Source organism: Seriola aureovittata, chromosome 10 (genome assembly GCF_021018895.1).
Source record: "Seriola aureovittata isolate HTS-2021-v1 ecotype China chromosome 10, ASM2101889v1, whole genome shotgun sequence".
NCBI classification, from domain to species: domain Eukaryota; kingdom Metazoa; phylum Chordata; class Actinopteri; order Carangiformes; family Carangidae; genus Seriola; species Seriola aureovittata.
The window spans coordinates 461740-485421 of record NC_079373.1 but is presented as its reverse complement, the minus strand read 5'-3'; the positions used below and the strand labels follow the sequence as shown (position 1 = coordinate 485421).

The 23682-nt window shown below is 40.8% G+C and overlaps 1 protein-coding gene across 5 annotated transcripts in view; it reads left to right on the top strand.

The window, feature by feature from the left end:
- The window catches only part of LOC130175898 (anoctamin-1-like), a 144199-nt gene that overhangs the window by 79394 nt on the left and 41123 nt on the right, over positions 1 to 23682 (top strand). For all 5 annotated transcript variants that reach the window (XM_056386535.1, XM_056386534.1, XM_056386539.1 and 2 more), the window contains 3 exons: positions 5349 to 5483; positions 7750 to 7910; positions 11225 to 11307. In XM_056386535.1, coding sequence (XP_056242510.1) covers positions 5349 to 5483; positions 7750 to 7910; positions 11225 to 11307 — 379 coding nt within the window. The remainder of the gene's footprint in view (positions 1 to 5348; positions 5484 to 7749; positions 7911 to 11224; positions 11308 to 23682) is intronic.

The window sequence follows — 23682 nt, the reverse complement described above, 5'->3', positions numbered from 1 at the left end:
GCCCCTGTGGCTGGCCTCTAAAAAATATTTTGTATTGTATATTTATCCCTAGGGTTTTTAAACAAAACAAGGTAGTTGGTATTTAAACTAATAGTTCCACTAGCCTTACCTTGAATAAATAAATTTTGAACTAATTATTTACAGCTGAGATTTCTATGATGTACATATTTGGTAAAGACGTTTTGTACTTCTATATTATTACTAGCGTAATTCATTAAATTGTCTATTATAAACAGATTGTTTTTGTCTGGGGGTAGCAGTACATCATCACACAGAGATTCAGGCAATCCAATTTTGGCATTCAGTGTTACGCCTTTGCATTTTACTTGTGTCTTGCCATGCAGTGTGTGATAGGCATAGCACTTTGGACCCTGACCCAAACTCTATGATGTAATCTTCTTCAGGGCCGCCACCACCATCGTTGAGCTCGTCTGACAAATCTCCCAGGTATGGACACAGGGGTGAGACCCACTTGCCTGGCCGTGAGGAAAAAACTACAGAGTCTGTGTCACAATACAAAACCTGTTGCTGCAGCTTGTCCAATATGTCATATAGCATGAGCCTGGCATAGGCCATTGTCATGGCTCCTATAAAGACATTTACATTTCTTATCCTGGACCCCCTACCGCAATACACCACTGCACCATAGCCACATCATCCGAGATGAAACAGAACTGCCGCATATCATAATGGTCGCTGAACATTAGTTGTGTAAATCTTACTGGTTCTGTAATCAACTTACATGATGGCATGTTGTTTTGCATGCTAAACCGACCCCACAGTGAGTTTAGGAGCAGTTTGTTGCAGCCCCTGACAGCCTTGTTAAGGCGGATTTTATAAGGATCTAACCCGATGCCCTCCTTTTCCAAATACTCTATGTATTTTTAATGCTCTTCAGGTGTTTTCACACAATTAGTATAGCCATAGACTTTAAACAAAGTATTTGTCTTGTTGGGAAAATGCCACACTTCATCAATGTGCACAATCTGATACCACTTTTGAAGCGCTTTTTCAAGCTCAAATGACACCCATGTGCCAGACAGCTTTCTCTCAACATTCCAGTACCTGCATTCACCGGTCTGGTTCGGATCATCGGCACACCTGCAGCACAATGGGAACATGAGCTTGTTGCTACACTTATAGGGCAGAACAGGGTGGTACAGACCTCTTGGTGGGAGCACAGTGCACTTTACAAGCCCAAAATAATTACTAATGGGTTTGAAATTGCGACGGATAATCTGGGGTGGCCAACAGGGTAACCTTTTTTCAACTTAACAGTCGGGTACAAACTGGTGAAGTCAAAATAATTAATCTTTTCATCATTTGTGACCTCATGGTGTAACTTCATCGCGTTTTTTACGACCGCAAAACAGCGGTTTCTGGGGTTGAGCCTTTCTGTATTTTTGTAGCTGGTTTGAAATGTTTGGACTGATAGGTCTGACTTTGTTAATGCCCGTCATTCATATTCCCACATCACAACAACCTGTAGACCTCTTTCCAAGCAGCTATTTTCTCTTTGAACATACTGTATAGCTCGCCATAAGGGACCTTGGTGGACTGTAAATGACACTGCACATGGCATTTGACGCATCCGTGAAGGAAGCAGCCAGCAAATTCATAACACCTATTTGCAGAGGCATCGTACCCGTCCACAAATTATGGCCCAAATTGCTGTTCACCACCACTGAGTGTGTTTTTTATCTCATGTTTTCTGTATGAGCCAGATATTCAAGCCACTGCATAGACACATCTGAATACACCTTATTCTGCTCTATGTACGCACCTTCATACGTGAGCGCCAGCGTGTCTTTGGGGAGAAACAGGATTTTGAATACACCCATAAAGTTAGATGCCAAAGTGGTGAAAGCGAATGGGTCAATCTGTGTCCATTTGAGAAATGCTTCTCCGTAAATTGTACATGCTTTGCGCAACACCTCCACATCATTGATACAGTAGCGTCGAATTTCCACTTGGAAATCAAAGGTGTGTCATACCACTTCATAAATTTCTCTTTCTGGCACTCACTCATACTGCTATACCCATAGTAGGAAGGATTTGGGTAGGGCCCTACGTAATATTCATTGGGGCTGGTGTTAAATATTTGGGGTAACTAGCCTTTCTCCAGATCCTCGAAACCTAAGGCTGCCAGTGTTTTTGACAGGTGCATGGGTAGGAAGCTAAACAAATCAATCCACCACTGTCGCAATGCTTTGTCATACATGAGAATGACCCTGCTACCTCATCATCACCATGGGTGCGATTCCATGTTTGACAAAGTATTCCAACAGTATGTAATTATCAAAACCAGACGCGTTATGTGCAATGAATGTATATCCGCTGTATTTCGGGCGCTTGTAGTGTTTTATGAAGGCACTCACACATTTTAATGTGTTGAAACAAAACTTGTTTCCCTCCATGTCCATTGCACACACAAAAGTACCAGTACCTCAGTGTGTCACAGGGTATTACATTATGTTTGGTCTGTTTTCATTTATGTTGGGTAAAACAGTGATGTGATTTGCAAATGCACTTACAGTCGGGACATTTTATGCTTTTGCCCTGGTGGTTATGACACTCTGTAAAGCTCACATTGCACCTATGCTTACAAATGTGGTAGAGCGGACTTTCATATGTTTTGTAACAATACTGACAGACATACCAAGCCCCAGAAAAAAACCTGTCCGATTTTCAATCAAATAATAGTGGTCGTCATGTAGATATAGCCAAATTGTCTGTGTGTTGGGGATTTCGGTTGTTTGAAAACACTGCAGCCGTTTATGCGCAGCAAGTTTGGTGGAATACTATAATTTTCACACCGAGGTGTTTCTCAAATTTGCCGACATTAAAGAGAGATACTTTGTGCATGTGATCAAATCCCACAGCCCTGTGCAGTTGTTTAGCATATTCCAATCCCCAGAGTGGGGCATGGCAGCATCGGCAAAATGCACTAGGCAGAGAGAGAAACACATATTGTTGTTACCACTATTGTTAGGGTTGTACAGAAAGTGCACTTTCTTTGCTAAAATCTCATCTTACCCCAATTTCAGACATGCACCGCTGCTTCTATTCTGTGCCACCATAACAATAAATTCCAATTCGTCGTCAGTCAACGAGGTGTCATTGCTTTGTAAGACTTGTGAAATTTCTTCCATAAACAAGTCTGCATTATATTAATTGTCCGAATTTAAAATAGTCTGTATGTCGCTGGCCAGGGATGGACCTCTCAATACTACATTGTTACGTCCCTTAGTTGGTGCTAGGGGTGGCAGGAACCGTAACATGACACATCAAGAAGTGAAAATGAGTCAAGGAGTTCTGGAAGGTAGTTTATTTGCAACCTGAAGGTCTCAACAAGGAAGTCACATGTGGGAGAGGAAGTGACAAAGGTGGTGTGCCAAATAAATGAACAGAATAAAACAAAATGAGGCCTCAGCTATCTTCCTCTACTGAACAAAAAAACACAAAAGAAAACCTGTCTACCTAATCTAAAACAGGAGCCTCCAAAACAATACAGCGGGTGGCACCCACCACTAACCTAATGTTTGTAGACAAAGGAAAACTGCGTGTTGAGATTTACAGGGTACCCCAACTTACCTACCTCCTTCCTCCCTCCACATACCTTCAGTACATCCCATATCCATAACACAACTGGCAGGCTCTCTACTATCAGGAAGAATGAAAAGAGAGCGATCTCCTTCTTCAGGCTCCCTTTTTATTGGAGGATTCGAGGCAGATGATTGGCCACTGGGACAGCCATGGGCTCAATAAGACATCCTCCACTAGTCTGCTCAGGGAGAGCCCAATCACCAATCAGCATCTGATGGGAAACCAAGTGAGAGAGAGACAGAGAGAGAGAGACAGAGACAGAGAGAGAGAGAAAAAACTAAAACAAACAGCCTGCCCTTGCCTGACACGTAACAACATTTAAAACACTATTGGCTGGTCAACCCTCTAACGCACGATCAATAACATCAGACAGCCTTTATCTGGTATCTCCTCCGGATCAGCGAGATCAATCTCTCTCAAATCAATACGTTGCTGCGATTCGGGAATTATAAAAGCAGGCATGTCCCTGACCTGTATCTGCCCTCTCTCTCTTACTTAGCTCTAAACATAGGCCATAAATAGTGCTTAAATCAAGCAACTCTTCTGAGTTTTTGAACTCTACTCCCTGCCTAAGACACGTGGGCACCATATGGAGAATATCACTGTTTGCCTGTGACTGTACAGTCTCATCAAGCAAATTCAGTGTATCCCCGAGCTGTAATGTGTCACCGGTGTACTGGCTCTATTATTCAACCAGCCATCATTTTGAAAAAATGATCGAACGTTATCTAGTTGTTGTTGTTCAAACTCATTGAAATGGTCTGCAGACTGTGTCTCCAACTCCACATGCGCCCAAGTTGCCCTGTCCAGCTCCCTTTGAAGCGCTTCAACAGCTTGAGCTGTCTCGACCGCCGCCTTGCCAGGGGATACAGTAGCCGATTCCTGCACTGGTACTAACTGCTGTAACACACCTCTCTCAGACCTATGAAAAGTTAGAAAAAATCATCCATCAATACAAAAAAAAAGGCAGCAAAAACAATTCAACTAGACTTTTTAAAAATGTTATACATACCTTGTATCCCTTCTTGTTTTAGCAGCTTTCTCACACCTTTTCTGGTTTTGAAAAATTCTTTGGTTATTTACCATAAGGTTGTGCTGGATCTGCACAGGCTCCCATTCTGATCTCGCCATTTTCTCTAAAGGTAACAGTGTGCACCATGAACAATTAAATTTTTGTTCATGAAGTGAAGAACACTTGAGTCTTTTACTACTCTTCCTGGGGTCCACAGGAACAGTGCCATTAAGTCCTAGCAATTAGGCAAAGGGAAATAAGTCATTTTCGGAGTTGTATTACACTTGTGTAGCCAGTTGGTAGCAGCATGTGGAGCAACATTATCGAAAAAATCCATGCACAGCCTACTGCAGTGCTTCAGAGTGGACTACACTGTATTGTCATTAGTGATTTTAAAGTCATGTCATATTTAGCTCTGAAACAGCCGAGTGTGTGCAGATACCCTGAGACTTGTAAAGTCCTCTCTGTGAGTATTACAAACTTGGTGCAGTGCCTTGAAACAAGTTTTTTACTGCACCTGGACTAATTGTCTAACCAGTACCTTAAGCAACATAACCACAGCCCCTGAACTGTTTTAACACAGGGCTATTTATGTCTGAATTTTATACATTTTACCTTTGGAATTCGACAAACCTGGACAAGCAAATCAGTGCAATTCAAAAGTCCTGATCCCAAGATGATAGTTTTGTCTGAAAAATCAATACAAATTACATTTTTGTGTGTTGTTCAGGAAGTATTTTGGTGAGAAGATTGGTCTGTACTTCGCCTGGTTGGGCCTGTATACCCAGATGCTGATTCCTGCCTCTCTAGTGGGAGTTATTGTCTTTCTGTATGGATGTGCAACAGTCGATGACAATATACCAAGGTAAACACACGCACACTTACAAACACAAAGTTCAGCAAGATCTGTCAGCTATTTTGATTTGACAACTTGATTATCAGCACATTAAATTGCCACAGCATATTGAACATTCCGTGCCTTGATGTGCAGGAACATCAGTCTCATTGGTTATTAAAGCATCACCAATCCCAGAGATCTGAGGTTCTGCAGAGAAATCTAACATGAAATGATTTGAAATCTCACTGGAAGCTTTATTAGCGCTCTGTCCCTGAAGTAAAGATGAGCTCTGTAATGTGTAAAGCTTTCCATATATTATTGTTCAGTGAATGGAGTGACAAGAACTGCCTCTTTCTGAACACCTAAGACCAAGGAGTTGGTCATCGACTTTCGGAGGTCTAGGCCCACCCTTCTGCAGCATGTCCAACATGAACACAAAGAGACTGGACAAGCTGATTAAAAAGGCTGGGTTTGTGCTTGGCAGGAGTGTGGACTTACTCAGGACTGTTGTGAAGAGACGCATGCAATTTAAGATAGAGGCCATCTTAGACAATACCAACCCTCCTCTCCACAACATTCTGGCAGGACAGAGAAGCACCTACAGAAGCTTCCCTTCTCTTTCCCAAACCATTTTCGAAATGTCCAACTTCCATGTGTGGGGATATGAATATGTCCGCACTTTATTTTACAGTACACTAATAAGATGTAACAAGCTGTACTTTGTTTCAAATTAGACAAAACTATAAATATTATGTTCATATATACACAGAGAAAAGTTGATACTAAAAAAGAAAAGAATATCCCAGTGGAGACAAAGCTTCATTCAGCACAGCATCACATTGGAGGTTGTTTTAGTTTCAAAACTGTTGAACAGATGACTGGAAGTAAGCATCATGCTACCTATCATATCCAGAGCCATAAATGAGTAAGCGTTAGAATGCTTGCTGTTAGCTGAAATCTCAGCAGTCCGTGCAATCATCTTTGCCGTAAACTGTCCAGAGTAAAAATGATCTGACCTACATTAAGGTAGCACTGCCACACTACACGGTAGCCATTAACTGTATTCTAAAAACCATTTTATCGTTCCGCTGATGCCTGACTTTTCTCTGTCTATCTCTGCTGGAGTGTAGGATTATAACATTACAGCTGTGCCCATAAACACACATGACAAATCTGTTAGGAGAAATATGCAATTAAATCTGTCAAGGTAACTAAGTTTGAAAAAGAAATGAATGACAAACATCTGTATAAAGCCAGTATATTGTTTCTCTACAAGTGGCATTCATTTTTAAACAATTTGAAATAAAAACTATTATTTAGTCAGATGTTGGAGCGTTTTGTAAATATGCAAAACACAAATTATTGTAAGTAAAAACATCTAATAGTATAATTCCCTAAAGGTCAGACTACTCTTTTAAGTAGTTAAATATTAGGACTCAATAATGGACAAAGTGATTAAATGAGAGTTGAATAATATCAATGTGGATAAAGAACAAGAAGAACAATTAGACAGAGGGGGAGACAAAGGAAAAGGTTTGATGAATGAGTTGAGAAACTGGGGCTTCCACTTCTTCCTGCTTCTCATCATCCACAGGATATTATGACACATGCTGGCGGCACATATTTGCAGCCAGCGCAGATACATGCCACACACACTTAGTACAAGTGTTAACGTGAGAGTGTCACCATGACACACAACCACACAGTAACAAAAAACAGACCTCCTGTGTGTCTGTTATAGAATAGTTCCATTGTGTGCACACAGTGTCAGGAAGTTCAAAATGAACATTTCAGGAGGAATAACAGCTAATGTAAATCATACAATATTTTCAGATCTGGGCGACACCAATTTAAGAGTTGTTATTACCAATATAATAAAACCCTGAGGTCATTTTCTTATGTTCTCTCTGAGTTATATCTTTGCCTTTATTATGACGCAGTGAGAGAGAGAAAGGTAAGTCAGGGTAGAAAGAGGGTATAACATGCAGCAAAGGGCCTGGGCTGGACTCGAACCCAGGGCCACTACAATATGGACCCAGCCTTGATGGTACATGCTGTACATGGTGAGCTTTTGCTACTGAAGAGAAACCTAACTTGTGTGGCAATCATTCATTTTTTTCTATTTTGTTTCAAAATGAATTAATTTATTCTTACACTTAAGGAACATTTGAGCAAAAGTTGAGCAGAATCCAATCCATATACAGTATGTAATATATTATTGTGTGTGTGTGTGTGTGTGTGTGTGTATGTGTGTGTGTGTGTGTGTGTGTGTGTGTGTCTGTCTGTTTTCCAGCATGGAGATCTGCCACCCAAAGAACAACATCACCATGTGTCCTCTTTGTGACAGAGTGTGCAGCTACTGGAAACTTAGTACAGCCTGTGGAACGGCTCGGGCCAGTCACCTGTTTGACAACCCTGCCACTGTTTTCTTCTCTATATTCATGGCTCTGTGGGGTGAGTGAACACACATCAGCTCACTCTAAAACATAATTGTGATTGGTTGGTTGATTTTTAGCTGTATTCTGATTGGTTGATTTATATTCATATTCTGATTGATTGATTTATAGCTGTATTCCAGTTAATTAATTTGTAGTTATTGGTTGATTTGTAGCTGTATTCTGATTTGAAAATTTGCAGGTGTATTCTGATTGGTATGTTGATTTGTAATTGTATTCTGATTGGTTAGTTCAATTTCAACTGTATTCTAATTGGTTGATTTGTGGCTTCATTCTGATTGGTTGATTTGCTGCCTTTTTCTAATTGGTTGATTTATATTAGTTTTCTGATTGGTTGATTTATAGCTGTATTTCAATTGCTTGATTTGTAGCCATATTCCAATTGATTGTTTTGCAGCTGTATTCTGATTGGTTGATTAATAGCCATATTCTGTTTCGTCAATTCGCAGCTGTATTCTGATTGGTTGGTTGATTTGTAGTTGTACTGTGATTAGTTGATTGGTTTGTAGCTGTATTCTGATTGGTTGATTTGTAGCCGTATTTTGATTGGTTGATTTGTAGCCATATTTGATTGGTCCTGATGACTTAATGCAATCTTTCTAACAGTTTGTTCAATTCATTTATCACTACCTATATCCCTTATTCCTTATTTCACTTACCCCTACCTATTTCCCGATTCAAACAATGGTCAGTGTGTTACCAAGCGGCATCTTATTTTAGTTATTTACCTAACCAAGTTACAGTATCTTCACCCATATTACCTAAACATGTACTTATTGAGTGCCGAAGTAAAGAGTCCTAAACCCCAGATATTAGTTCACATTTTACCACTTCCCGTTCCCTTTTCCCAAAGTCTATGCATTTTCTGAATGGGTTTTTGGTTAAATGGCTGGAATAAGGTCTGTGGTTAACACAAGCTCAAGACATTTTCACGTTTATTCTATGACTGAAATACACCAGTAAAAACCCCGGTCCTGATTTCTTTAGGTCTCACAATTTCATATTCCAACATTCTGGAATGTCAAAGATTCTGTTCTAGAATCAGGTATAGTTCTAGAATGTTATGTGAAATGTGGCTTTCAAAGTTACAATTGCAGAATGTTAAGTTACACTCCCAGGCTGTTTGAACTGTAACATTCTTTAACTAGTAAGTGTGAACTGTTACAGCTCTAGAATTCTGGGTCAAAATGAAGCCCATTCAGTTTTATAGAAATTGTTCGCCTGGCGCATATGCATGGATATATTATAAGGTCTTATAATACAACCATGTCTGTACTGGTAGCACCAGCCAAGCTGGGCTGTGTCTATGGAGATGTTATGTAGCATGCCGTAAAACTGTCATAAAATGTGAAGAGTGAAAGGAACTCACGTTCACATTCATCATTTGTAAACTGATTCGCTCAGTTCAGCGTTCACAAAAATATGAGTTCATGCACAACACTGTGGCTTGACACATTCCTTTTGGTCCTTCTTGACGTGATAGGATCACGCAGTTGCTACAGATTTTCCGGCTGCACATCCATGATGCAAAACTCCCGTTCCACCATATCCCAAAGGTGCTCTATTGGATTGAGATCTGGTGACTGTGGAGGCTATTTGAGTACAGTGAACTCATTGTCATGTTCAAGAGACCAGTTTGGGATGATTTTAGCTTTGTGAATGGTGCATTATCCTACTGGAAGTAGCCATCAGAAGATGGGTACACTGTGATCATAAAGGGATGGACATAGTCAGCAACAAGGTAGGCTGTGGCATTTAAACAATGCTCAATTGGTATTAAGGGCCAAGTTTGCTTAGAAAATATCCCCCACACCATTACACCACCACCACCAGCCTGAACCGTTGATACAAGGCAGGATGGATCTATGCTTTCATGTTGTTTAAGCCAAATTCTGACCCTACCATCTGAATGTCACAGCAGAAATCGAGACTCATCAGACCAGGCAACGTTTTCCCAATCTTCTTTAGCCCAATTTTGGTGAGCCTGTGCGTATTGTGGCATCAGTTTCCTGTTCTTAGCTGAAAGGGGTGGCACCTGGTGTGGTCTTCTGCTGCTGTAGCCCATCTGCTTCAAGGTTTGTCGTCTTGTGAGTTCAGAGATGCTCTTCAGCATACCTCGGTTGTAACGAGTGGTTATTTGAGTAACTGTTGCCTGTCTATCAGCTCAAACAAGTCTGACCATTCTCCTCTGACCTCTGGCATCAGAAAGGCATATTCGCCCAGAGAACTGCCACTCACTCGATATTTCCTCTTTTTCGTACCATTCTCTATAAACCCTAGAGATGGTTGTGCGTGAAAATCCCCGTAGATCAGCAGTTTCTGAAATACTCAGACCAGTCCGTCTGGCACCAACAATGATGCCAGGTTCAAATTCACTTAAATCACCATTCTGATGTTCGGTTTTAACTTCAGCAGATCATCTTGACCATGTCTACGTGCCTAAATGCATTGAGTTGCTGCCATGTGATTGGCCTATTACATATTTGTGTTAACGAGCAGTTGAACAGGTGTACCTAATAAAGTGGCCGGTGAGTGCAAAAGTGCATAGTCCTTAAATTTTATGTGAAATGTGGCTTTCAAATTTAAAATTTGAGAATGTTAACTCCATGACTGTTTGAACTGTAACATTCTATAACTAGTAACTAGTGACCTGTTACAATTCCAGAATGCTAAGTCACATTTGCAGATTGCAAAATTCTAGAATATCAGAGATTCAGTTTTAGAATGTGAGGCTATAGTTCTAGAATATTATGTAAAATGTGGCTTTCAAGTGCTTAAATGAGACTACAGAGGTTGTCGAGGACATTTAACGTCATCACATCGAACATGAAAACTGATCTGTGTGTTTATACTCAAGCTCTTACAAACTATCACTAACTTTGTAAGAGGAAAGGCTTTTGTAGAAGAGGTCAGAGCTAAATCAAACTACAAGTTGGAATTTTAGTGGGTGTCCTGCGATTGTGGTGTAGTTTGTTCGCCTAATAATTGTTTTTTACAATTAGTGATTGTATTTAGGCTTCAAAAATCAATTATGCTTATGCATGTCACCGAGATTATTTTTGCAGTAATCCAAAAAAAGCCCATGTAAAAACCAATTGGCTTTTTTTCAAGGGAACCATAGTAACGCTAACATCCAGGTTGGCCTACAAAAAGACGTCATCCCTGCAGAACTCTATTGTACCTATCACTATCAGTCTCCCCTATCCAATGCACCTGGCCACTGAAATGTCTATATTTATAGCTGAATCATACATGAATTTCAGTGTCTGAGTGTCTCTGTGTATTTGATGGATCTTTCTCTCTGGTTCAAAGCTGCCATGTTCATGGAGCATTGGAAGAGAAGGCAGATGAGACTGAACTATGAATGGGACCTGACGGGGTTTGAAGATGAGGAGGTAAGTGGTGCTAAAATCATCACTGAGAATGAATAGAATGAAAACGAAAAGGAAGATGTGAACTACACTTGCATGAAGAACCCCATCACCTCTAGTAAACATGATTCAACATTTATGATTCCTATAAGCATTCCTATAAGTATTTTTGACAATGGGGGCAAATTTTCATATTCTAATGAATTAATACATCACCATCAGTAATGTGATCTTGATCTCTCTGCATGTATCTCCTTTCCATGATGTAGTAAGTCAGATTTTCAAGATAAATAAATACATTAACCAATAGATTTTGAGGAAACGTAGCCATAAACACTCCACCATAATACCTCTGGCCTGCTGTCACTGTTACAGCTGCTGGTGCCAGGACTGGCTTTCACAAACAAATCAAATAAATGTGCCTTATCTGGGAAACATGGTAAATACTTAAAATACTAACTCATTGTGCTGTATTTGCTGATTCATGGCTTGGAACTTGCAGCAAACCACACTCAAAATGTGTGTAGTTCTTACTAAACAACAGTTTTGAAAAAAATATTTTGATGAAAGTACCCCATTGATCTAAAAAAAAAAAAGTAAGCTCATATTGTATTGTTTAAAAAAAAAAATGCTACGAGCACAATCCAGCACGGTCTAACCCTTAATGTTTTATGGGTTTGTGCTTTGTGTTTTTTTTTATGTTTGGCGGTGGGACAAATTTTTGATTTATCATTTTTTAAATGTACACACACATTATTATACTAAATGGGCAACCTCATACTACTGGGAACGAGGTGACCTCACCACAACAAAGTCTGCAAGGTCAAGAAAAAGAAAGGTTTGGAAATAAGTTAACTTTTCAAGATCACCTAAATCACTTTATTATGCAGGGATTGCTTACATAAAAGAAATGCCACCAAAGATGTTTGAGAGTAAGTTTTATTAGGGAGTATCCATGGTTATAAAAAGTTAAGACAGTTCATGTTTCATTAGATTAGATTAGATTAACTTTATTTATCCCACAACTGGGAAATTCATTTACCACAGCAGAAAATAAACATCTATAGAATAAAACATCTATGGAAATATACAACAAAAATTATACCAATATACACTAATAAATACAATATACACAACACACACGATATGTACATGAAAAAGTGCAAGTTTGCACATGGTCATGAAGAGCAGGAGTTGTGGAGTCTGACAGCTGCTGGAATGAAGGACCTGCGGAACCTCTCCTTCTTACAGCGAGGATGTAAAAGTCTGCTGCTGAAGAAGCTACTCAGAGACCCTACAGTGTCATGCAGAGGGTGAGAGGTATTGTTCATGATGGATGTCAGCTTAGCTAACATCCTCCTGTCACCTACTTCCTCAATGGAGTCTAGGGGGCAGCCCAGGACAGAGCTCGCTTTCCGGATCAGTTTGTTGAGCCTCTGCCTATCCCTGTCAGTGCTGCCCCCTCTCCAGCAGACCACAGGAAGTAGATGGCTGAGGCCACCACAGAGTCGTAGAAGGTCCTGAGGAGAGCCCCACACACGCCAAAGGACCTCAGTCTCCTCAGCAGGTGAAGGCGACTCTGACCCTTCTTATAGAAAGCGTGGGTGTTGGTGGACCAGTCCAGTTTGTTGTTTAGGTGAACCCCCAGGAACTTGTAGTTTTCCACCACCTCGATGTCCAGTCCCTGGATGTTCACTGGTGTGAAGTGGGATGTCTTCCGCCTGGGGTTCACAATCATCTCCTTTGTTTTGCTGGCATTTAGCTGAAGCTGGTTGATCTTGCACCAGCTGACAAAGTCCCTGATGACTGTCCTGTATTCCAGTTCATTTCCCTCTGAAACACACCCAACAATGGCTGTGTCGTCAGAGAACTTCTGGACGTGGCAGTGCGTGGTGTTGTGTGTGAAGTCTGAGGTGTACAGGGTGAAGAGAAAAGGGGAGAGCACTTGTACTGCAGAACACCACATCAGACACACTGTGACGAAGCCTCACGTACTGTGGTCTGTTGGTGAGGTAGTCTATCATCCATGCAGCCAGGTAATGGTCCACTCCCACACTTTCCAGCTTCACTCTGAGCAGTGGCGGCAGGATCGTGTTGAAAGCACTAGAAAAGTCAAAAAACATGACCCTCACAGTGCTCCCACTGTCCTCCAGGTGTAGCAGTGATCTATGCAGTAGGTAGATCACTGCATCGTCCACCCCAACACTAGGCCGGTAAGCAAACTGCAGGGGGTCCAGCTGTGTGCTCACCAGTGGTCTCATGTGACTCAGGATGATGCAAAGTCTTCATCAGGTGAGAGGTCAAGACAACAGGCCTGAAATGGTTAGGCTCCTTGGGGCGCTGGGTTTTAGGTACCGGGACCACACAGGAGGTCTTCCCCAGGGCCGGTACTTTCTCCAGGCTCAGGCTCAGATTAAACAAGTGCATGAGCACACCACAGAGCTGATCTGCACAGTCTTTCACTAATCTGGGACTGATGCCATCCGGACCTGGGGCCTTCCTTGTCTTGATCTTCTTAAGTTGACACTTCACCTGATCAACTGTTATGGAGAAGGGGGTGGAAGATGACTGAGGTGAGGATATGGGGGTGGTGGGGGGTGAGAGGGGGCAGTTGTATTGGTGGGGAGGGGAGGGCTGTAGGTGAATGGGAGTTGAAAGTAGCGGGTTGAGGGGGAGCTGGCCCAGGGAGGTGTGAAGAGGGTGCAGGGCAGGTAAGGGGGGAGGGGGCAGAATCAAATCTGTTGAAGAACAGATTCAGTTCATCGGCCCAGTTCTTGTCGCCGCAGCTCAGGTCTCTCCTTACTCCTTTTCCGTGGCCAGAGATGTTCTGCAGTCCACTCCAGACATCTCTGGTGTTATTCTGCACCAGCCGCTCTTCCAGTTTCTGTCTGTAACAGTCCTTCCCTTTCCTGATTTTCTGTTTGAGTTCCTTCTGGACTCTGCGCAGCTCCTCCTTGTCCCCCAATCTAAAGACCCTCTTCTTCTTGTTCAGCAGGGCCTTAATCCCGGAGGTCACCCAGGGTTTATTGTTGGCGAAACAGCGTACTGACTTGGAGGGCACAGTGTTCTCCACACAGAAGTTTATATAGTCTGTGATGCAGTGGGTCATGGTGTCGATGTCGCCATCGTGGGGGCTGCAGAGTGCTTCCCAGTCTGTTATTTCAAAGCAATCTCTGAGTCTGGCACTGGTCTCCTCGGACCACACCTTCACAGACCTCTTCTCAGGTGGTTGTTTATTCACCAGAGGGGTGTAGTCTGTGATCAGATGGACAAGGTTGTGATCTGAGCGTCCCAGCGGGGGGAGGGGGGATGAGGTGTATGCATTCCTGATATTAGCATACAACAAGTCCAAAGTTTTATTGTCCCTGGTGTGACAATCCACATACTGGGTGAAGGTAGGAAGAGCAGAGCACAGGGACGTGAGGTTGAAGTCTCCAGAGATGAGGAGGAGGGAATGGGGGTGCTGGTTTAGGAGTTGAGAGACAACACTATGGATCTGGTCTGTGGCTGCAGCAGCGATGGCCGAGGGGGGGATGTACACAGTCACCGCAATGACATGTGAAAACTCTCTCGGAAGATAGTACGGCCGCATGCTAACCGCTAGCAGCTCCAAGTCTCTGGTGCAGAGTTGTTCCTTGACACTGATGTGTCCAGGGTGGCACCATTAACGAACACAGCAACCCCTCCTCCCTTCTTCTTACCGCACTCCGTGGTTTTCCTGTCCGCCCGTACCAGTTGAAATCCGTCCAGTGTGACATGTGAGTCGGGAGAAAGTTCACTCAGCCACATCTCCGTGAAGCACATGATGCTACACTCGCGAAAGTCTCTCTGAAGCCGGTTTAGCGCAGTAAGCTCTTCCATCTTGTTTGGGAGTGATCTTACGTTCCCCATGACGACAGACGGTAAACATGGTTTATACCGTTTTTTCCGCTGTCTGCGCTTCACTCCAGCTCTACAGCCTCTCCTCCTTCTCCGGATCTCCGCAGGGATCTCTGGCCGCCCAGCATAGTGAAGGGGTGTGTGGGATATAGCTAACAGCTGGTCCCGAGTGTAAACAATGGGTCCATGGTAGAGTGAGTCTCCCGACGTTGCATCAAAAAGTTCAAAAAATAGCAAGAGGCAAAACACGACTGTAAAAGTATAAACACCCATAGTTTCTCTTGCTTAAAGTGTCGGTGTAGTACGAGAAGAAATCACACTAAGTAGTAAAAGAAAATTCATTCATTCAGAGAGGGAAGTGGGGAAGTTGGTGGCGACACTACCTGCTGCCTTTATACCCTACCTTAAGGAAGGGTACTTCATTCAAAAACAACAGAAAGTTAATCACATAATCATATAATAATAATTACACACAGTAGTTCTGATGTATGTATTAAGACAAAGTCAGTGACATATGAAATTCCTAACTGAGAAATGATTTGAAGGCAACTGTTGCACATTCAACAGTGAATTTCAGTAGATGTGAAAAGGAAGTGGATCTGTTTACAATGGACTGTCTGGGGAAAAATTAATTTTTCTGATGGCCAAACTGTTCGTCTTTCTAGTGTGAGTGCAGAAAAAATATATTCTCTTTAAAGGAGCTAGTTGTAAATTTAGCTAATGCTTCATAGCTAACGTAAGCATTAACAGCTGTTTACTTACCAGTCTAGAAGATGTTCAGCATCAAACTTCATTCCTTTACTTGCTAAGAGCTTTCTCCGGAGGTGGAAAGCTTCAATTTCTATCACTTCACTTCTTCTGCTGAAGTTAGCATGCTAGCAAGCTAGCCCTGGCCAGGTTGGCCCATCTCATCACTTTATGATACTTAATCACTGTAGCGTCTGGTCAGCCCTGAAGAAGTAGCTGCTCAGAGGATGTATTATGACCTACTGTAAAATACAATGATGGCTGAAGCTCTTGCCAACACTGGTAAGTAAACAGCTGTCACTGCTAATGCTGGCTAAGTAGCAACAGCAAAACATACAAATTGCTCCTTTAATGTAAAATGTAAAATGTTAGTATGAATATGTGATCAAACTCATCCAGTTGCACCTGAATTAGTATAAAATAAAATAAAAGTATTTTCCAAGTGGGGGATATGGGGACATAATCTGATTTAAGGTCATCCTGGTTGTTTTTACTAACACTTTTACCCCCACCCCATCCCTCTTTTCTGTCTCTGGGTCTATTTTTCACAGGAAGCTCTCAAGGTTTGGATCAATTCTCATTCCTTTGTAGCCTTTCTGCTGCTGCTGCAAATCTATGGATAAATAAAAAATCACCTAGAAGGAAACATGAATGCTTTTAGTCCTATTTAGCCTGGGGTAGTGGTGCACTTCAGCCTCTTGTTGGTGAAAAAAGATTTTTTTTTTTTAGCTATTTTTTTTTCCATCTGTGAAAACAACCCCTAAGAGGCAAGTGAAAAAGATATTATTATATTTTCATTTGTATGAACAACAACTGTCTCTGTGGGCTTCTGTAGTGCACACATATACAGACACAATCTCTTTTCCCATAGTCATTAACCATAATGGACAGATACATGCTTTGAAACGTGTTTGTAAATATTATTCCTCATATCATACTTTTTGTGCTTCATGATAAAATCAAAAATAAACAAAAACTAATAACTTAGAGAGATGGAGCACATAAGGGAAAACACCTCAATCAGCCAAGTGAATGCATAAAACATAAAGAAAGTGTACCTTAAATGAAACTATTTAAGGTGCACAGAATATGCACATATAAACCATGCATACACAATTTCTCAACCTATAAACACAAAAAATGTCTGGGGAATTTGCTATTGCTACTGTTGACAATCATATAGATATCAAAAAGCTAGTTCAAACTGAGATACAAGTTGTTAGCTCAGTGAACCCCAGATCACACCCCAGGTGTAAGACATCATACAAACAAAGGGCTTCATGTTTGCTTCATATCACTATCACACTACTGCTTCTCAAACAGTCACACTGATGGCACCTGGGATGGATGCAAGAAAACCGATTACTACAACAACAAATAGTATCACTTTGTCATAGAGTTGTATGCAATGGACACATTTTGTTGCTTTTTTCAAGTGAAAAGAAATAAATACAAACCGTGCAGAGGGTGGAAATATTATTAGGACCCTATTAGAATTGAAATGTTTATAATTAGGGCCTGAGCACCAACCACTACGAGAACCCTATTGAAACGTTGCTTTTTATTATTCTTTTTCTGCTTAGTGCAAATGGATTGCCTTTATCGAGGCTTTTCTGTGCTCAAAAACTCGTGAAACTTTGCACATGTATCAGATCTGGTGAAAATGTACGTATTAAATTTAGAGAGACCCTTCCTATCCCCACAGTTTGACCTACATGCATGACAATTGGTAGGCACATGAAACATGCCAAGATGTACAAAATAGCCTCTTGCACCCATATCCTAAACCCAACAGGAAGTTTGCCATTTTGAATTTAATTTGAAATTTTGGCACAGTTTTTTGCGATTTAAGGGTCAGGTACGTTAATGAATTCCTCCTACAGAATTAATCAGATCGAAATCATATTTGGTTAATCTCATCTTAAGACCTTTGCAATGTTAAATTGCAAAGCTTTTATTAATGTCAGAGGGTAGGAATTAGGGTGTTTTATTACATCCCACTCCCAGGTTCCATAAACTGCAGCTATTGTAACTGCCATCAGTCTGTGTAATATGATAATGTGCCCACTCTGGTGCTTTATTTCCTGACCTTTCACCAACTCTGTTCACTTCACTCAGCTTTGTTCCCTTAATTTCTGACACGTTTCTTTTAAAAATCTGTTTGATTAAAACCTGCAGCTGTTCAGGTGGTGAGTATGGCCAGACTCTACTGTGCTTATTAATGTGTCTACTTGCGTTTACCTGTTCTGCATCCCTGAAGGAGACAGGTGGGTATGTGGGGTGTGTGGGAAGGTGAGTTCTCTCCGCATCTTTTGGCTCAACAAGTCAGGCTCTGATGGTTCCAGTCATTTCTTCACACTCCTGAGCTCCATTTTGTATTTTCAGCTGCTCCTAAATGTACCTCACCTGATTCTGCAGGTGATCTCTAGTCTTTACCAATGATGGCCATCTGCCTCTCAAGTTAGACGTCTTCCTCCCTTTCACTCACACACAGTTTGACACACACTTCATTTCAGAATTCAAAGTGTTGGATCTGTTGAGCCTAGTCAGTCTGAAAGTGAAGATCCTGTTGGAGGGTAAAGATCTCTTTGTCTTTCTCTCTCATAATACTGTATCAGTACTGACGGACATGCCTTCAACATCAAGAATACATACAGTGTGTTCCTGGGAAGAAACACTCAATGGAAAACTCTACAGGGCACCTTTAGTTTGAATCAGTCGGTTCCATAGTAATGAATCAGGAAAATGATGATAGATGTTAATGACTTAAACTTTCCTAACCAAAAGAAAGATTTATAATGAAAATAGTTTCTGTTTCTTCTGTTTTTTTCTCTTCTTTAGTTATGATATGCTGTAAAACTGTGATACCCTTTTATGTATCCATTGGTTTTGCCCACATTGCATTCAATGTGAATCTTGTACTTCTCAAATGTCAGTGAGGCAGGTCTGCTGTGGCGCTCTTACTTTGTAGCCACAGCCTCTCATCATTAGCGAGGCCTGCGCAGAACTGATCACCAGCGATGACCACTTAGATTTACATCAGTTGTTGCTGATTTGTTATGATGTCATGCAAAGTAAGACACAATACGATCACAACAGCTGCAAGTGCAATTAAAAGAAACACCTGGAACTGAGTGGTTTGGATGGATCAACACTATAATGTTTTATAACTTCTACACAGCCTGGTGTAAAGCTGTGACAGGCTAAAGATTTGACAGATCAATCAAGAAAACCACTGTCTTACATCGCTGCTGGCCTGTGGTTTTTGATTATTGACTGATGTTGTAATTTCTTTATGTCAGTATGGTCGGCAGACCGACCAGCAGGTAGTGGTAGCACCTGCCTAACCTTGTCACTTTCTAGTTAATGTACAGTTAATCTCAAACAAACTCTCTGGATGGAACATTAAGAGATTTACATGCAGGAACAGATGATTTTTGTGTTGTGGCCACAATCAGAACAGCAGAACAGCTAAGTGACACTCACTGAGCTAAAAAATACTTACCCAAATAAATACCCAAACACAATCATTACAGAAGGAGCAGCTGTAAAATGATGAATACATCATAAAAATCCAGAAACTACTACTAGAAAACTCCTGGAGAAATTTTGAATGTGCCTGCTGCTTGGTATGTGTACTTCACTCCTGAAGTTTCAATCTGTACAAAGGACATGCAGTTCAGTTTCATTCATGTCAGAGACTTATCCTGACACTGACCTCAGTCCCTGCAGTGACTGTTGACACATCTGTGTATGTGATCTGTATCTGTCACTGTGGTGACAGATAGAGAAACAAAGTTCCCCTGGCTGAGACAACTCACTTCCTTCTGGTCACCTACACAATTATTATATATTTTTTATTTGTGTGTATAGGAACACAATACATATGAACAGGCATGATAATAGTAAATAGTTAATCAGAATAACCAGATGTATGAACAAATTTACAATTTAAAAACCAAATAATTTTTTTTTAATGAAATAAATTGTTTAAGTGGTTTCAAACCCAAATATGTCCCCACAACCGTAGCAAGACAAGTATACAGACACGTACATGCCCTAACAAAAGTTGATCTGCAATAAAGCTTTATGCCCATATAGACAATAGCTTCTAAAAATTAACTTTTATTACCTACCTCTTACCTTTTTGAGACTCTTATTTTGAAAGTGTCTGTGTTTCTGTGTTTGGCAGTATAAATTGCTTAAGGTTTTGTACAACAGAGCCAATAATTCCCTCTTACCATGTTGAGACTTTTATTTTGAAGGATACTGTGTTTGTGTATTTCTGTCAATATATATATATATATATATGTGTGTGTGTGTGTGTGTGTGTGCGTGGGTGTATGTTTGTGTATTTGTGTGTAGTGGTAGAGCCGCCCAACAGAACCTCCAGTAAGTTCTTATCAAAAAAATTAAGATGGTGTATTGTTGTGTGTGGCAGTATAGCTGTCTACTATAGAGCCTCCAAAAAGCTTTGTGTTACCAGGTTGAGACACTGTGTTTCTTTCAATGTATATGTGTGCTCGGTGTTGGGAACTGCATAAGCTTAACCTTATAATATATACAGTATTATAATATATAATAATGGTTTTCAACCAAAATTGTCCTCACAATTATAGAAAGACATATACACACATGCAAAGAACCACACATCAACACACACACAAGTACATGCAAATACATTGTCTTGATTTATCTTAGAGTTGCTCTCATACGTGAGTTTAAGGACTAAGAGTTAATCAATCTAATTAGAAAATCAGAGTCTACTTTGCCCACTTCTGCCCAGTAACTGTCAGTAGGATCTGCTGAGACACTGATTGCTATACCGACTGCGGCCACCAGGGGGCACACACAATCCCTAGCCTAGGAAGACAACAGCTTTTAAGATGGAACAACTTTGAAAATTGGATCACAAAGGAAAAATTAGAAGTCCCATTGAAAAGATCACCTGACCACAGCTGTCTAAAGGCTTCATTAAAAAGATTGATATCTTATATGTTACCTGAAACTCCCTCAACTCTGTTGAGGGCAAGAGCTTCAGAGCTCAGTTCAACATGGTCGTCTATGGGAGCATTGGACAGCCCTCTTTGCACTTCGGGGGGATTTCCTCAAAACCCGTAAAATATATCAGAATGAGACCAAAACTGGGTGATACAGTACAAAAAAAAAATCACATTTCTGATATAAAAATTGTCAAAGAAGGATGGAAATTGTGGGATTTAAAAAGAGTTTGTCTGACTTTCGTTAGGAAAATCAAGGATGGCAGTTAGAGTTCACAGTTAGCTCCGGTTAGCGAGTGGAGCTGCGCCTAAAGTAGTTTGTTAAGAACCCATTTTTGTACACAAATAAGCACGCACATATATTGGCAGACACACAAACCATCTCCACCTTTGGATATTCACCTTATAAAAAAAAACATAATTTTGGCATCAGATTTTTCAATGCACTGTACTTCAATTCTTATGAGCTGCTTTTTCAACCATTGTAGCATTGTGGTGAGTTGATGTTTTCAATCAGACTTGTGTTTGAAAATGGGATATCAGAGGGAAAACTACAAGTTTCATCTTAAAAGCTGTTGTCTGTCTAGGGAGACAGAGGGGATTATGTGTGCCCCCTGGTGGCCAAGGTCGCTATAGCAACCAGTGTCTCAGCAGATAGTTACTGGGCAGAAATGGGTAAAGTTGATTCTGATTGGCTAATTAAGACTCATTAATACTTAGCCTATTAATTCAGGTGTGAGAGCAACTGTAAGGTAAATCAACACGTGTATTTGCATGTGCATGTCCACCTGTGGTTTTTTGCATGCACACAAAAACACACACACACAAACACACACACTCACACACACACACTCACACACACATATTAACAGAAACACAAACACCATGATTGGGATTAACCTTCAAAATAAAAGTCTCAACATGGTAAAAGGGAATTATTGGATCTGTTGGTCAAAACCTTACGCAATTTATACTGCCAAATAGAAAAGCACAGACAATTTCAAAATAAGAGTCTCAAAAGGTAAGAGGTAGGTGTCTTCCGCTGGATGACAAAGTACACCACCCATTTCTGTACATGGAAACTGTACATGGACATTGTGTGGACACCTAGACTCACAGACTGCCCAAAAAGACATGTACCTGTGCTGTTATTGAACATTTGACTGTTCTGTAGAATATTTTTTGTTGAACTGAAATATAAAGAAGTTATTAAAAAAAAAGGTAAGGGGTAGGCAAAAAAGTTCAATCTTAGAAGCTATTGTCTATAAGTGGATATAGTGGTAGATTAGCCTCTGTAAGGGCATGTACATGGCTGTGAACATGTCTTGCTATTGTTGTGGGGACATATTTTTGTTTGAATCCATCAGTTTGAGGTTATTTTGGCCAGTCATGATACCTTCAAATGGCTTTTTGAGGGACACCAGCAGTGACTGAGGTCATTGTCAGGATAAGTCTCTACAACATGAATGAAATTGAAAGGACCGTCCTTTGTACAGATTGAAAGGTCAAAAGTGAAATACATGCACCAAGCAGCAGACACATTAAAGATTTTTCCAGGAATTTTCTAGTTATCATTATTATTATTATTATTATTATTATTTAAAGTTTTTAAATTGTAAATTTGTCTATACATCTGCTTATTTTGATTAACTATTTATTATGTTCATGCCTATTCATATGTATTATGTACACTTTAAATAAAAAAATTATAGTAACTGTCCAGGTAACCAGCAGGAAGTGAGTTGTCTCAGCCAGGGGAACTAGCTTTTGAACTGCAGCATTACCACAGCAAAAGGCAGCCTCAGCAGGAAAGTTTGGTTGTTCATGAGCAGCTATACAGTTTCTACAACAACTGTGATAAAGTTGCAGGAGAATGACTGTAGATAAGTAAACATCCCCCATCATCCTGCTTGTCCAACTTAGCTCGATCTGAGGTAAAGGTGGAATCTCTGTTGCAACTTGGAAAATCTTGTCAGGTGAGAGGCACAGCACTCCCTTATTTATGGACCAAAGTTTTCTCATATCTGTTGCCATGATTCACACAAGCGTGTTCTCAATTGTCTGCAGGTGATGGCCCAGATGACACTAGAACACATCCTGCTGCCCCTACTGACCTTTTTGTCTGTAGAGCCAAAATAACAAGCCAATAAAATCTGAACTTCAGATATATCAACAGCAAAATCTGGAATACATATACAAATCTTCTTTTGAAATAGATTAAACATACATGTCACACATACTAACTCCGGGAACACACTGCCTCGGTGTGTGAGTGTGGTGGCTGACATTGCTGAGTGGCTGCAGAGAATCACACAATGTCCAATGACTCCTGATAGTTGTTGCAGGAATAGGTGCATGTAATTACTAGAAATTAGTTTGTTAGTGCTTGGTGTTAATGGACCCCATGAGACAAAGGTTTCTTCGATTAAATAAATGTACACTTCCTTGTCATATAGGCCTCAGTTTCTTTCATCATGTATGGCCAATAGCTGCTCCTGGTCAAGATACTGACCCTTTCTATTCCTACATGACCCATGTCATCAAGGAGGTATTTCAGGGCAGTGGATCGTACTTTACAGGTAAAACTAGTTGTCTGCATTGTCTTTCTGTACAACAGTCAATTTTCCAGCTAAACCCTTTCCCACTCATGTGGGGCAAACAGCAGCTTTTCTTATCTGTGTAACAGGAATGGCAGGTCAAAGTTGGGTAAGCTAACACAGGCAGACTGGACAAGACGTTTATAAGTACAACTTCATGGTGTTCCTGATTCCAC